The sequence below is a fragment of the Augochlora pura genome, chromosome 8 (genome assembly GCF_028453695.1).
Source record: "Augochlora pura isolate Apur16 chromosome 8, APUR_v2.2.1, whole genome shotgun sequence".
In the NCBI taxonomy this organism is placed as follows: Eukaryota; Metazoa; Arthropoda; class Insecta; order Hymenoptera; family Halictidae; genus Augochlora; species Augochlora pura.
Window position 1 is genome coordinate 9,406,588 of NC_135779.1, and position 15,993 is coordinate 9,422,580.

Below are 15,993 nucleotides of genomic sequence, written 5' to 3' on the forward strand. Positions count from 1 at the left end.
CTACGTAGAAGATAAAAATTTAAAGGTCATAAATTAAAAGATTCTCAATACTAGTGTCCCCTCTAATACATTCTGTGTCTATGACTCAAACATCAGGTGGCGCTCAAAACAAAAAAGTACATGCACAAAAAACAGGATTAACATTTTGCGCCATCGCTTTGTAAATTGAATACAAGTAACGTTAAAAGATGGTGAAAAGGTCGATCGATATAATAATTAATACTTATCCTTGTTGAGTACAGCGTAAGGGATAGCTAGTAACGTTGGTGTTTAAAAATGTTAGTTTTGAAATTGGATGCAACAAGCTGGTGATGTTGACTCTTTTGTTGTGGTAGCGCCGGTGATTATATGTAATCTAACCTTGATATTCTGACGTTTGAGAATTTGATGGCAGTGTTATTGTAAAAGATGTAATGCTCTGTGAATAACTGATTCTTCTTGTTTGCTCTACACAAAAGAACAGCACGTTTGAGCGGAATGTGCGATGCGACACGCTTAGGTTACTTTTGCAATAATTTATTTTTAGCACAACAAGAATTTCTTCGAAGACGAAGCTCTGTTCTTCCGACAAACTATATTATTTTTTCAACAATATAAACACAGCTGCAGCGACACGCAATATTCACAATATTTGAATTGCTATGTTACGCGATCATAAGAGCAGGTAACTTATAACGTTCTTTGTGTGAATTTTTTACATTTTCTTTGAATAATAGTTACAAATTATTTTTCGAAGCATATTATTAACAATCCTTAAAGATGTGTAATATATTTGCACGAAAATTCGAACGGCTAGTCGGAGTAATTTGAAATTTAATATTTCTACCTCTTAGAAAATATTCTAATATATGTAGATCACATAGGATTAAATATTATATGTGTTGTGTTACAGGTAGTTTTTGGATAGATCAGTTGCCACAGGTATAATGATTTCAGAAGTAGGAACAGAGGGCTATCAACCAATGACAAGTTTAAATGAAGAAAGCCTGTTTAAGCTGCAATGCTTGATGAAAGCAACAGAGATACAGCAGAGTGCACAATGTGAATATGGAAAGAAATTATTTTTCGCATTTACAACTGGCAATGCAGAAATTTTTTTGTACTACAAGAAAGATTCTGCTTCTAATCCAATAATTAAAAGGATTCCTTGGTTCCAAGGCTCTCATAAGCAGATCTCAGCTTTATGTTTTCATTCTTTGGGAACGTGGTTGCTTTGTACAAGTGTTGATGGATCTGTATATATAATACCTGCTTTGTGTTTGGTTGATGAGATCTGTGGCACTGATAAAAGATGGACCAGTGATGATATAACATCTTTCCCCTCAATTAGTTCACAATCATCTCATTCGAAGTATGTATCTATGCTGAATATATAATTTGATGTCGCATCTGTTTCAGTATATTAATTATTTAATCTGGTTAGACCTACTGCTATAGTGTGGTGGCAGGATGCCGTAACACCTGCTGAAATTGGAATTATTGGCACTGAATATGGAGAGATAATATTCATCAATCTTGAGACTGGTTATCAAGCAAATGTTACTCATATTAATGGGAATATTATTAGTCTTCATATATGTCATGACAAAAGTAATGATAGTGTGTCTCTATTAATAACAAGTCAGTCTAAACAACAATGGAGACTGCTTTTGGAACAGCACACATATAGCTGTTTGAATCACTTAGAAATTAGAGATTCCTACAATACATTGCACACAAATGATACGATCTATGACAATACAAGATCATTTGCTGCTACTAGGTCCAGACTGCAAGGACTTAAACAGTTGTCAGTGGAGAAAATTGCATTACTTAGGCAGAAAATACTTGAAACGAAAAATCAGACTTTAGGTGATCACTTATAATTTTATTTTTTATTAGTTTGGGAAATAAGGAACATTCAATTTACTCAGCTTCTTCATTTTGCAGATATCACAAGTAATCGACATAATCATAATGAAAATATTGAAACATCGATAGAAGTAAATCAGAATCAAATGATTCCAGAACCAATATCAAAGGAAACTTTTCTCATGTCCCAGTCTGATAGGGAGGGCCAGCAGCTGTACACGTGTTATCATTCTATAACAAATCACATAACTGTAAGTGATCATTGATACAAATTTGTAATTTGATATATATGATGAGCAGTACATTCAAGCAACTGTTTGATTACAGATACATGGACCTGATTTTTCTACTGTACCTCTATCACTGCATAAAGTATTTGAATCTTGTAGAAATGTTTTATTAACGCAACGTTTTTTCTTTATTACTGACGTCAGTCAGCGTGTAATGTATGTAATATCAGACAGGTTATCTGAAACACGTACAAACGATAATTGTAAATTTAATCCGGAGTGCATTGTTGGTCACTTTTCTTTAGTGAATAGTAAAGAAGTGATACTTGCTGTGTATAGAGCTATTGATTATACAAATAAATCAACCAGTCGGGATACTAGAAGCAAGTACACATTACCAAAGGGTGTAAAAGATATTGAAATCGAAATACCTCATGTGGATACTTGTATAATTGTAACAAATCATTCTGTGTACAAAGTTGTTCTGAGGTTGGTATCGACTTGGTTGTATACGTTATTATTCTGATAGAAAATTTTAAGTGAATGCATTTTTACAGGAAATCGGTTTTATCGGTTTTTATGGAATTAGTCCTGAAAGACAATGATCCTGAAAAAGCGATAAAATTGGCAATAGTGTTTGGTATTAATGCACAGATGTTACTAGAGCAAGCTGGCGATATTCTTCTATCGAACAAGCAATCGGCGCGAGCCGTAGCTTGCTACAAATTGTCTAAAGTAAGTATATGTAATGTAAATCATATTGAGGAAAAGAAAATGATTAATTTATAAATTTATTTTCTTTTAGTGCAGACTATTGAAGAGCGTTCTAAAATGTGCATCTGCTGGGTACACAGCTGACCTGTTAAGTTGTCTTACACACTGTTTAGCATCTCCAACAAGTAGTAAATTGCCTGTTACAACGAGAATTCACCTTTCTAATTTATGTGTTCTTGCCTTTATTGAAATGACGCTCAGAGTTCCAGCTCAAAAGTCTAGAATTATTTATAAAGAATTTTTGTAAGTTTTGCAATATATACGTGTATTGTTTCATACAGTGTATCTAAAAAGAACCTATTTGAAATGCAGGTATTTCTTGTCGACGAATTCCTTTTACGACGAATTATTGGCAATAAATATTGCCGGTCAAACATGTTTATGGGAGGTGTTGCATCACTTAGCAACACAGAAATGTCTTTATAGACAAATGTTGGAAGTGCTCATGAAAACAATACATTCTTTCAGTGCAAACAATTTTCATCCAACTTCATGTAATATATACTATAACATATTATTCCCTTTAGACACAATCTGCATGGCTGTATACTTATATTTATTCCTTTTAGATGGTTTATTAATATGCGTAAGTGAACCGAGCTTGATGCAAGCCATGTTAGTAAATCCTGAGTTAGCTAGAAGTCACATGTCCTTTATTCTTGATAATCTTCAAGACTCTCAAATTTTTGTACTTCAGGTAAACATTTGGTTATTTATATATTTGTCCTCCGTGACATTTATTCGACATTTTATTAATATTTCATCACTTGTTGTTAACTATTAGAGATTAGTAACACTATATGATCCAACGAATCCAGTGATAAGACCTAGAATAGTACACTGCAGGCTGCGACATAGAACCACCTCACACAGCTCACAATCTAGTCAATGTGATTCTATTGATCTCGTAGAAAATGTAAGTATAATATGGTGTGTACAATTATGTATAATAATTACATGTACTTGTACCCTGTCACAGGAGGAGGCTGATGCATTGATAGAGGAAATTATAGAAACTTTTTTACTTATTTTACTGACTTTGATCTGTAAAAAATCCATCCTGCATCAGGAGCCGTTCATCACATGCAACACGGAACTACTGCTACACAAGAAGGTAGGGTAAGCTTAACAATGCAGTACACTATCAACGTTTTAAAAACTCAATAATTTTTTTAAAAATAGGATCAAAACAGACCTAATTGCATTGCGGATTTCAAGAGGAGATCGCTCTGCGCTGGATTTTGTCACGTTGGTCTCATTAGAAACGGAAATGTGTATACATGGGGTAGCTCTGTACAGGGATGTTTAGGTAAATTTTCATTTAATACTTAACACACAGTGACCTACATTTTTATTTTTTACGTATTAGGAACCGGTCCATCTTTGCTGAGGTATGGTACACCTCAGTCAATACTTTTCTTCCGAAGCATGGAACTGGAGGTGTTTAGTGTTTCCTGTGGCCACTGTCATACACTGGCAGTAACCAATAATGGTGTTTACGCTTGGGGATCAAGTCAGTTTGGACAGTTAGGTTTAGGCAAAATTCTGCAGTCTTCGAACCCGGAATTGGTCTCAACTTTAGCTCAAGAGATTATTGTCGACGCAGTTGCCGGACAATACCACTCTGTGGCGTTGACTTCCGATGGCAGAGTGTTCACATGGGGTTGGGGTGTCCATGGTCAATTGGGGCACGGCACAACCGATGAGAAATTGACACCCACGTTGGTGACAGCATTACTTGGTGTAGTTGTTCGCAGTATTAGCGCTGGCCATGCGCATACATTGGCACTTTCGACAGAGGGTGTAGTGTATGCTTTTGGTTGCAATGTATTTGGACAGTTAGGCATAGGAAGTAATGTTAAGAGTTCTGTGCCAATGAAAGTTTTGCTACCAGAGAAAATATCTCTCGTTGCGACTGGATACTTTCACAATGTAAGTAACATCTGATCTGAAATAATTTTATAAATGCATTATTTTACATATTGACTTTTTTAGCTTGCCGTTAGTCATACAAATAGATTGTACATATGGGGCGCAAGTCCTCAAGTTCTTCGTCTGCAAGCACAAACGCAAAAGAGAACTCGGATATTGGAGCAACGAGACGCGATCGTGAAGCAATTTGAAAGCATCGATGAGTTCGAGAAAGTAGATCATGGAGGTGACACCAACGAGGATGCTTTGGACAGTAATGCACAAAATAAAAATGCACAACAGAGGAGCACTGTGGATTCTCGTAGGAAACAGTTAGATATGTGTTTGAAAAATGTCGATATGGGGTCACTAGAGGAGAACCAAGCGCATTTAAAGCCGACTGTAGTAGATACCAGCTTAGTGAGAGGAGATATTGTTCAGGTATTGTGTACCTTAATAAATAAATAATTAGCCGTTAACGGATAATAATACTGTTTTATTATAATAGATATCGACTGGTTGTCATCATAACGCTCTTGTGACAAAGGATGGTTCCCTGTATTCATGGGGTAGAAATTTGGATGGCCAGATAGGCAATGGCACCAAAAGAGAAGTGCCGATTCCAACTCCTCTCTCTTACAATCCTGCTTCTATCTTCGTACAAGTACCTCCTAGACATAATGCTTATGAGCGAAGGGATGAAGATCAAGAATTAGTAGAAGCAAGCAATGACAGAAATGGAAATATGAATGGCGAGATTAAATCGTATCAATCGGAGAGTAACGAATCTAAAGAGAGAGAGAATCCTGTAATTAAAACTGTAGGAGTCTGTTGCGGATATGATTATACTGTTGCAATTCAACCCGGTAAACAAATTTCTGCACCTTTTATATTTTCTAGAATGACACTTATTGTACATTTGAGTTTTATATTGAGTATGGTTTTTAGGAGGCACGGTCCTGGCTTGGGGCAACAACAGAAGAGCACAATTAGGACGCCTTCCACCGAAAGATACTCGCGACAACGATGATAAGCTCGTTTTAATCAAGAAGAGGGTTGTGAGGGTTCCTAATACCACGCATGTTGCATTGGATGTGCCTAGTCAAGTACCTAGTATCCCTGCTCCCATAATCTCCTACCAGAGTTACGACTTACCCTCTCTTGCGGGTATGGTTCGACCTTTAAGTGTTATTGAAAGATCACCAGGCGAACAGACACTGCATTATGCGTTACAATATTTTTGTGGTCTGTACGACTCTTCTAAAATCATGGACAAGGTTGGTGTTTCATATTCTACATAATTTTTCGAACATATCGAGATGAATTTCTAAAATTTGTTTTGCATTTTCAGTCTATAGAGTTGGGAAATTATCAGGCTTGCTCAAAGATAGCCATGCTCCAGCACAATATTTCCGATGCACTTTCGTATCAATTAAAAATACTGCATACGTTGAACTTGCAGTCTTGCTCAAGAGCGAAGTCTTGCGACAGTATATGCGATAAGTCTGAGGACAGGACTGAGGAGAGTTTCGACAGAAAAAGAAAGTCTTCATCGAATCGCAACGTTAAGAAGAACACTGAACTCTTTAATAAACAGGTGGAGAAGAATTTAATTGATTCCGTGGAGGACTGCGCTGCTAAAAACAAGATGAAAATTCCCGCGAGTAAATCTTTAAATAGTCTGCAGTTATTGCAGCAAGAATTGTACACTTTTGACTGCCAGGGTGGTTCAGAAGAATTATGCAGGGAAATGAAATGTGATAATGCACCTATAGGTATCTTTGAGGACACTTATGGTTCGGATGTTGGTTCTGATTCTGAGGAATGGATGGAGAATATTATTTCCCAAGAAGAGGAGGAAATTGGGTCCATGAGAGATCCTTCGTTACCATCTACACCTGTTCGAGAAATTTGTGATCAAGATCAAATGTGTCAGAAGAACAAAAAAGAAAATTATCATGAAAGAAAAACATCCAGTTCTAGACAAGATAATGTAACCAACGAAGCTGTGAAAGTAGTCAAATTTTTCTTGAATGAAATGGAGAACGAAACAGATACACTAAAGTGTAAACTGCTACAGGATATTCTCGATTTTTGGATAGAACATGAGTTGCCGACACACTGCATAGAGAACGTTTTCTTAGATCATATCGACTCAATTTTTTATCCGCTTGGATTGTTGTTATTCTGGTAGGAATAGTTAGATGTTAATAATTTTCATAATATTCTGATACTCTTATTAACAATTTGAAATGTTTTGACAGTCAAGAGGTAATGGAGAAATACTTGGATACTAACAAGAATGACACGGAAATTAAGGGCTTCACCGTAATGAATTACTTCTCCTCTAAATTCTGTCTCCAAGTGTGTTCCTTGTTATTACATCATATCGGTCAAGGTAAATAAAAAAGAAATGAACAAAAGTTAGTTTCAGTTCAATCTAATATGATTTACATTGCAGATCAACCTACACCTGAGTTCATTAAGCTACTGTCTTCGTTAACGGCTGATCATTATGGACCTCCGCTGACTGGATATCCTGGCTCAAGCGCAAACAACACGTCGAAGCAGATGATAGAGGGTGTTAGAAGCACTATGTCCGTTGAAACTCATGATTCCAGATCATTTGTACACATAAAGGTGACTAGGAAAGATATGTCCATTATTCAAGATCATGCTAAGGTCATCTTATAATTCGTAAATCAAATGTGATATTTTCGTTTTAATATTATAAATGTGTAAGCTTAGCATTTGCGTTCGAAATGACCTTATGATTCTGTTATTTTATCAATATGCTGTTCATTATCAATCTACAACTATCTATAAATGACGATTTTTTTAATCAGGACCCGGACAGTGTGTACAGATTCTTAGCAACAGAAGAAGATACAATGATATTCACGTGTGGTCATCATTTTCCAATGGCCATGTACAAAGCAGAAGTGATTCCGACGATGGAAACAGAATTGCTCACATCCGACTCGATGGTTCTTCCATGTACAGCACAGTACTTAGGAAAAATGTTGTCTCAGACCTCGAAACCGGAAATATTATGTCCGCTGTGCATACCACGGGCACTGGGAACGTTGGTAAAGAAGAACAATGGCTGAGAAGTATGTACCTGAAGATTTTATGTAACGTAAATTCGTGTATAGATTTATGCTTAGCTCGAAAGACTTGAATTATACAAATGTACTTCTTTTCAATCAATTGAATTTACTTCTAGAAATAGTATTTCATTGGAATCTTGGAATATTGTACTCCAGAAACATAGTAGAAGCAAAATCTGAGCTCTCTATGACTTCTAAATAATACTTCTTATATTATTTACGAGCATAGACGGTTTTCTAGTGTGATAGCTTTTTTTATTGCTTACGACTCTGAAGTCTCTCGTGCAACCTCCAGCGAATCTACTATACTACGCACACTGAAATTGAACATACTCACTTTAGGAACAGACTTTCATGTGTTCAAGTATTTTTAAACAAAGTCGTTTTTTTATCATAGAAGCAAACGACGCTGCGCTTTAACATTTTCAGATTTAATTTTTAGAACGTCAGACTTGTAACGATTTTAATGAATCTTATTATTGATTGATAGAGATAGTTAGTTCTACACATACAACGATTACAACTGAAAAAAGAATGGAACGAAATAATTATTTGCGTAAATCTTATCTAAGGTCATTTATTTTAGACGATAGATGAATTTGAAATTTGATACTGTATGTAAAACACGGTTAATCAAAGTCATACGCTTTTTAGTTCTTTTAAAATTTCTTGTCAATTATCTGAAATAACACAACGCAATTCATGTTAATTAACACATTTTTTACGATTTCATGTTTTACAAAAAATTAATAATCGTTTTAAGGATCACGTCACTTTTTTCCGTAGACATTTCTGCTTCATCAAACAGATAAACAATTTTAATTCAATATGCAGATTATGACATCGGATCAAAAACGGCTATAAGAAAATATGCTATTCATGTACGAATTCTACAAATGTATTTGTTAATGAACTATATCACGATTACTCTAAAAAGTATAATATATGTACAGTAGGTATTATAATAACGATGTAAAATAGAGAAGATATTAAAATTAGGGAATGATTTTGATCGATTGCCTATAAATCGCGATTATTAAAGGAAATTGGTGCAAAATAATAAAATGACTGATGACAAGTCTATTGATCTAGTCTTCGAAGTATATACTAGAACTGTATATTGAATAGCTGATCTCGTTGAAGATTGGAATCAACATCTTGATAATTATAAATACAAATTGTGGCTCTTCATGGACTTGTATCTAATGTTTAATTAAACGGTCAATGTAACGATAGTTTGCAGAACTTGCATCGTAAAAGAAAATTGAAAATTGTTTTCAATTGGGAGTGATATTGAAATTTGAATGGTTTACTTGAACAGATTCCAACAATTGATCGATACGGATAGTGGAATTAAATTGTACAAATATACATAGATATACATATATATATATATAATTATTATTGAAATTGTACGATTACTACGAACTAAATGGAGATGGAAAACGGAAAGTTGAAGTTCATAATGAAATCATAAAAAAATAAATCATTTAGAGTATTGTTAATCAACTATTATCAAATTAGAAAAAATTAATTTCGTAGATTTTACTTTTGTATTTCGAGTCGTAATTTTATTTGTAATCTATCTTCATGTAGATCGTAATGGTCCTTTTATTCGAAAATTTCTACTGCCGAGTGTTTTAACTTCCTCTTTTGTAATAGGATCTAGCCTAATTTTGTTGAAAATGTTCGTATTATATATTTTAAATGATTATTGCATAGTGTACCTCTTTTCGTATCAGTTTAAATTATGGAAAAGGGAACAATCGTTCTAGGAAGTGCAATATTTTATAAAAATTGAGTTACGTTTTATTCGATAATACATATTTTGTAAAGTGCAACATTGCAAAACGACTGCAGCAATTTTCTTCTCAATAATTAACGCTTAAATAAATTAAGCAAAAATATTAACATAGAATTTTAATCTTTGACTAGCAATGTCCACAGATTTTGAAAATTGTTGTTAAGTTCATTGTGAAACAAACATTTATTGTACATGTATACGAACTGCAATAACTCTGTAACATACTTACAAATGTACAGTTCTGAATGTCCCTATATATGAAGTCTTTCACTGATAGTACTTAGATAATTGAAGTATTGGGTCAATAAATGTAATTAGCGAAACAAATCATTGACGTTTTATTAAAAAAAGGAAACACCGAATCGTAACTCCGTATCGTGAACTATTTGTTTACAATTTTAACAATAAAAATCGTTAGGAAGTCCATTTTATTTTCGATAGTGTTTTATTGAAAAAATAATATTCAAAATACATATCTCTCGTTATATAATTATTTTTCTTTGAAAAATAATGAAGAAGATGGAATTTCGAGAAAATAGTTTCAAAAAATCAGCATGACTGGAATTCGAATGATAGTGGTATAAATGTTCGGACAGAAAGCATTGTAATACATTCGTGGTTTTAAACAACAATCTTTGATTAAAAAAACAATTATTATCTAGTACGTCTAGAGTACTATAGAAAACATAAATCCTTCTGTCCTGGACCTCGCAACAGCGTTTTTCGAAAAATTATATTGGAAGTGCTAAGTTAGAGCGTTTTTATCTTATTGGCTAGAGAATCGAGCTCGGAGAGAATGGCCTGGGGCAAATCATCGCCAACTTGTGCATCGAAGTAATCCCTGAGCTGTTCAACTTCTTTTTGCCAGAAGTTCCTTGGTAATCTGAACAACTCATCCATGTTCACCACGCTCTTCATGTTCTCCAAGTTGAAGGAGTCCAATTTAGGCAGCAAACCAATAGGAGATTCTACAGCGATGTCCTCACCATCAAGCCTACGAAGGATCCAGTCCAGAACACGGGAATTTTCTCCGAATCCTGGCCAAAGGAACTTCCCATCGTCCCCTTTTCTGAACCAGTTCACGTGGAATACAGCCGGAAGTTTCGCTTTCTCCACGTTTGCCATGCTGAGCCAATGGTTGAGATAGTGACCGAAGTTGTAACCGAAAAATGGCCTCATTGCGAACGGGTCGTGCATGATTACTTTGCCCTAATTATCAATGACGTTTAATTCAATACTCAACAGTTGCCTGAGATCTTAACGTTTACCGTAGGTTGCTCAGATTCTTACCACGTGCTCAGCTGCAGCAGTAGCCTCAGATCTCATCGAGGCTCCAATGAAGACACCATGTTGCCAATTTCGAGCTTGATAAATTAGGGGCACACCATCTGGTCGTCGTCCTCCAAAGAGAATGGCATCTATAGGGACACCAATTGGATCTTCCCAGGCTGGGTCAATTATGGGACATTGTCTTGCAGGGGAGCAGAATCTAGAGTTAGGGTGTGCAGCAGGTGTTTTCGACTCCCTGGTCCATTTCTTTCCACGCCAATCGGTGATCTACAAGAATTTAATTCGAAGTAATCAATCTTTGCTTTCTACACTCTATTTGAGGAAAAATACTACGTTTTTCTTTGAAATAAAATTGTATTTCCTATTCTTCGTACATAACACTTGGTCTGAGGATCCTGTTAAAATCCTTGACCAATTTCAGATCTTTCAAAAGCATTCTTCCATTCAGTCTTCTCGGATTTACCTCCACGTTTTCACTGATCTCTTTCTCCAAACCCTCCCAGAAGACACCGCCGTCGCTGGTAGCAGCGACGTTGGTGAACATGGTGTCCTTGAAGATGGTTTTCATGGCATTCGGGTTCGTGGCGAAGCTGGTGCCCGGTGCGACTCCAAAGAATCCATTCTCTGGATTAATGGCACGCAGTTTACCCTCCCTGTCAAATTTCATCCAGGCAATATCGTCGCCCACGCATTCGACTTTGTATCCTGGTAAGGTTGGCTGCATCATGGCCAAGTTCGTTTTGCCACAGGCGCTGGGAAACGCAGCAGCAATGTAACGCTTTTTACCCGTCGGGCTCGTGATACCCAATATCTAGAAATGGTAACTGCTGAAAATTTTACTGGGTTCATGAAAGACCCCGAGACACCATAGAAGGGTGAATAGACTTCCGATGGCTAACATGTTAAAAAAATCTTCTATATTAACTAGCATTTCTAGAACTGTTTCAGTATTACGTACAAGCATATGCTCAGCTAGCCAACCCTCCTTTTTAGCAATGGTCGAACCGATTCGCAAAGCAAGACACTTCTTGCCTAGCAACGAATTTCCTCCATAACCACTCCCATAGGAGACGATCTCGTTCGCTGCTGGTTTGTGAAGGATGACGGTTCTTTCTGGATCACATGGCCACGATGGCACCACGGCGACTTTAGTGTCCCGCTTTGGAGTACCGACAGAGTGTAGACACTTGACAAAATCATTCTCCCCTAGGCTCCCCAGAACCTTGCTTCCCATTCTAGTCATTATCCTCATCGAACAGACAACGTAAGGGGAGTCTGTGATCTCTATCCCAATTTTAGAGAGTGGAGATCCTACTGGACCCATGCTGAATGGTATCACATACATCGTTCGGCCTAAAATGAGATTGTTACTTAGAAGATCTGTTGTTAACCAAGTTGGTTAGATGCCGACCTTTCATGCATCCTGGAAATCGTTCTAGGATAACTTGGTTCATATTGGAGGGGGAGATCCAGTTGCCTAGTTCCCCAGTGACGCCATTACGAGAAGTGGGAATGGTTTCTCGTTTCGTTTCGGTACTAATGAACGTACGATTCTCTACCCTGGCCACGTCGGCGGGGTTCGTCCTGGCCAGCCAGCTGAATATTTAGCGTAATGAAATTACCTCGAAATTGAAATCAGTAACATTGTAAAAACTTTTCAGCACATTGAAGATCGAGGTTTTATAATGTATTTATGGTAATATGTAGCTTTCAATATTTGCCACGTTGTTCAATGATAGACTGACTACTATATTAAAACAGATGGAAATTAAAATATACTTTCCCGGATGTTAGGACAAATATATAGATCTCATTGTACACCACCAAAACCTTATGAAGATAGTGTTATTTAAAGAAATTCTGGAAAAATGCCAATTTTGAAAATAAGTAAGGTCACACACGCGAGTGACTTCCTGAGAATGCTATACGGTGCAATTTGTTCTATAGATGTTTCTATTGACGTGTGCGTCACTCTGTGTACTCTAAAGAACTTTACCAATTCGTAGATCTATACTGCAACGACGAAGATGATTCTAGACTATTACCTACCAATTTTCATATTTTGGCAGTCGTGAGATGGTGCCATTTTTCTCCAGCAACTGTAATAAATGGTTGTATTCTGCTTCGCTGCCATCACAGATGTATATGTCCTTTGGGTCGCAGAGGGTTACACATTCCTCGATGTACGAACGAATTTTCGGAGCTAGAGATTCAGCGGAGGCGTTCAGCAAGGGCGTTTTTCCGATGTAGTCGTATTTGTTCACAGCCGGGCTTTTGGCAGCGTGAGTTGTCAGCTGCCTCGGCAACCTACAAAGAAACAATTTAATAAATCATATAAGCAAAATATTTTTTTTTTTAATAAAAATTACTGTTCTCATAATTTTACATAATTTAGAATCCATTTATATTGAATTGGTTTAGCCATTATGTGAGTTTTATTACGAAATAAAGTCGAGTTCTTATGGGAGCTTCTCGGCATATCGATCTGCCAAGCAAAAGTGCATTAGATCGAGCACCGAGCATTAGACTGCATCGTTGATTGTGTAACAGGTTGCTCGATCGATCCACTCTCACTTCGTCAAAGACCTTGTCCAGGTAAAAAATGAATTTTCACGTTTCTAGCGTGCCGCATGGAAGTCGGTACCTCTGGTTCACCGTGTCAGTGGCTTTTACGCTAAATTATCCTTAATCATAGTGTTCGTTATGTAATGTGATGCAATTCAGTGTGCGAACTCGTTTGATGAATATCGTATCTATTTTGTTGAATCGATCAACGAAAAAAATTTCACTGCACTGTGAAACAAAATTGCAAATTTATTCTACGGAAAAGAAAAGAAGATTATTTAAGGATCAAAGTCTTGGGATGTTTCGAATTCTCATGATTCAGGAAATTAGAACTCTAGGTGGAATTTATAATTAGTCCTGATAACGCGTATCGGATTGTTTGTTGTCGGGCAACATATTGATTTTGTGATAAGAATGCTGATGTTTATTTCGAATATCTCGAAATAAATTAAAATATCAGCTTTGTATTTGCAAGAGTTGAAAGGTAGCAAAAGTATAAGGTCCAGGTTACTTCTCATAAAGGCCAGATCGAAGAGATTCTTACCAAATTGCTGATCATTAAACGAGTTCAATATTTCCTGGAGAAACGGTGAGAAACAAGTGTCTACTAGACATGTCTTCTCCCAATACTTCACAGTTTTAAAATTCTCGTAACATTCATAGCCATAGGAATTCTCTTCTTTACTTACTGCGGGTAGTGAACATCGATAGCGTGAGGCATTCCACAGCAGTTGGGGATGATTCGATGGCTCAGAATCGCAAACCGGACGGTTTGTTGACCAGTCTTGGATGCATTGACAGTTCCCAGTGATCCCGAGCAGCAAACCCTGTGTCTGGGGGTAGGTCCAGTAAGAGTGGAGAATCGTCTGGTGGTCTTGAGACTGGTGGCTAGGCTTGACCACCGTATGCGATCGATTCGTAGAGACATGTCGCTCGAGGAACTCTTTTATATGATCGACAAAGGTAACGACGAGTCCTAGCTGGTTCGTTCCGGGGATTGGTGGTGTCTCACACTTCCTGTGGATAGTGGGGAGACTGATGAGGCTGATGAGTGATCGATCGCTGGATCAGTTGCGCGTTAGGAGCGCTGGACTCTGTAGATCTTCTGCTAGCGGGGGATGATGCAAAAAGTTGCTCGTGTCGATATCGTTCGTTGGACCAGCGGATAATTAATTAGAGAATTTATTAAAGCGGAGATTCGATTGCTTATGCTAGCAGTTCTTAGCGCAATGACACCGAATGACAATTGACAGAGCTTTCCACCGCGAATACGATTGATCACACGGCTACTAACAGACTGCGGCTAACCCGGATCGGCCACGATACAGAAGTAAAAGCAATCGCCAGACGATTAATCGGCCCACGCTCGACAAGCATTAACACGAAATCGCCACTGGTCGAGTTTTACACTGAAAGCTTGTTACCGACACTTGCTCTTCTATTTTTGCGCGAACGCTTTCCCCTGCACGCTATCTGGCTCGCCGCGCGACGTTTGTTCGTCAACTGACAAGCTGCGGCTTGATCACCGAGAATTATCGCTGGGTTTTAGGCAGGTGACATATCGGTCCGCGTGTACAGATTGTTTTTAGGTTCCTGGCGCGATAGGTAATTGCGCGGGAGAGTAAAGATTCGGACCGAGATCTTCGCGATTGGATCGCTCGGTTAGTACAACGGTGAAAGAGTTTTGAACGGTGATTTCTATCCTTTGACAGTTCTGATGCAAGAGCCGTTGCATCATGATTAACCCTTATGTCAATACACAGAATGTTCAATAGTGTTGCAGTCGTTAGACTTCGTAGTTGCAGTCATTAGACTTCCTAGTAGCAGTCATTAGACTTCATAGTTTCAGCGCATAATTTTTTATGCATAATAAAAATATTCAGAAAGAGAGATTAAATCAAAGTATAAAAATATGTAGAATAACATTCTTAAAGTCTTTTACTATTTTCTCAACTTTATATGTCATCTATACATTTTTATCAGAAATGTATAAACTACGCAGTCTAATAAATAAACAAGGACAATTTGTGCATGTAAAACGTTGAATAAACGAACAAAGATGTTTACGTGTTGATTTTGTGTAGAATAACTTTTAGAGACCAGGAAAAAGATCTCTTCAGGAGTACTGTAAATGTATAGAATCCACAGCGTTAGTACTTTCTAATTAATGACTTGGAATCATGTTTCCGTTCGCGAGCCAATTTCACCATCGATCTGTTGTCAATCCGTCGGTAATCAAAGAACAGTACTCTTCTTCTGCGTATTGCTTGTCCACATCCTCTTGCATTCCTGAAAAGAATTCCGGTTTTGAAAGTTATTGATGGAAAAATCGGAAGACAATGAAAGTGGTAAGTGTTAGTAATGTAATACCATAGCAGAAAGCGGATGTTAGTTCACGAGGAAGGCGTCAGCAAGAAGTCAGTGCTTTGGAAATACCTGCGACGATTCTACCTGAAAT

General features: G+C 37.1%; 2 protein-coding genes across 2 annotated transcripts; one reads left to right on the top strand and one right to left on the bottom strand.

Moving 5' to 3' along the window:
* Positions 1-165: 165 nt before the first annotated feature.
* Ca (RCC1 and BTB domain containing protein claret) lies at positions 166-10,100 on the top strand. Its single transcript, XM_078189450.1, has 20 exons — positions 166-664; positions 893-1,351; positions 1,424-1,851; positions 1,930-2,102; positions 2,179-2,570; positions 2,639-2,816; positions 2,887-3,098; positions 3,168-3,349; positions 3,425-3,552; positions 3,640-3,771; positions 3,835-3,969; positions 4,038-4,164; positions 4,225-4,787; positions 4,851-5,207; positions 5,275-5,632; positions 5,715-6,043; positions 6,118-6,956; positions 7,031-7,164; positions 7,228-7,406; positions 7,613-10,100. The coding sequence occupies exons 2-20, from the start codon at positions 927-929 to the stop codon at positions 7,874-7,876; spliced, it is 5,535 nt and encodes a 1,844-aa protein (XP_078045576.1). The 5' UTR covers positions 166-664; positions 893-926; the 3' UTR covers positions 7,877-10,100.
* Positions 10,000-15,236, bottom strand: LOC144474527 (phosphoenolpyruvate carboxykinase [GTP]). Its single transcript, XM_078189452.1, has 7 exons — positions 14,225-15,236; positions 13,020-13,277; positions 12,382-12,566; positions 11,929-12,323; positions 11,434-11,781; positions 10,971-11,237; positions 10,000-10,889 (listed from the first exon to the last, which is right to left on the bottom strand). The coding sequence occupies exons 1-7, from the start codon at positions 14,461-14,463 to the stop codon at positions 10,431-10,433; spliced, it is 2,151 nt and encodes a 716-aa protein (XP_078045578.1). The 5' UTR covers positions 14,464-15,236; the 3' UTR covers positions 10,000-10,430.
* Positions 15,237-15,993: the final 757 nt, after the last annotated feature.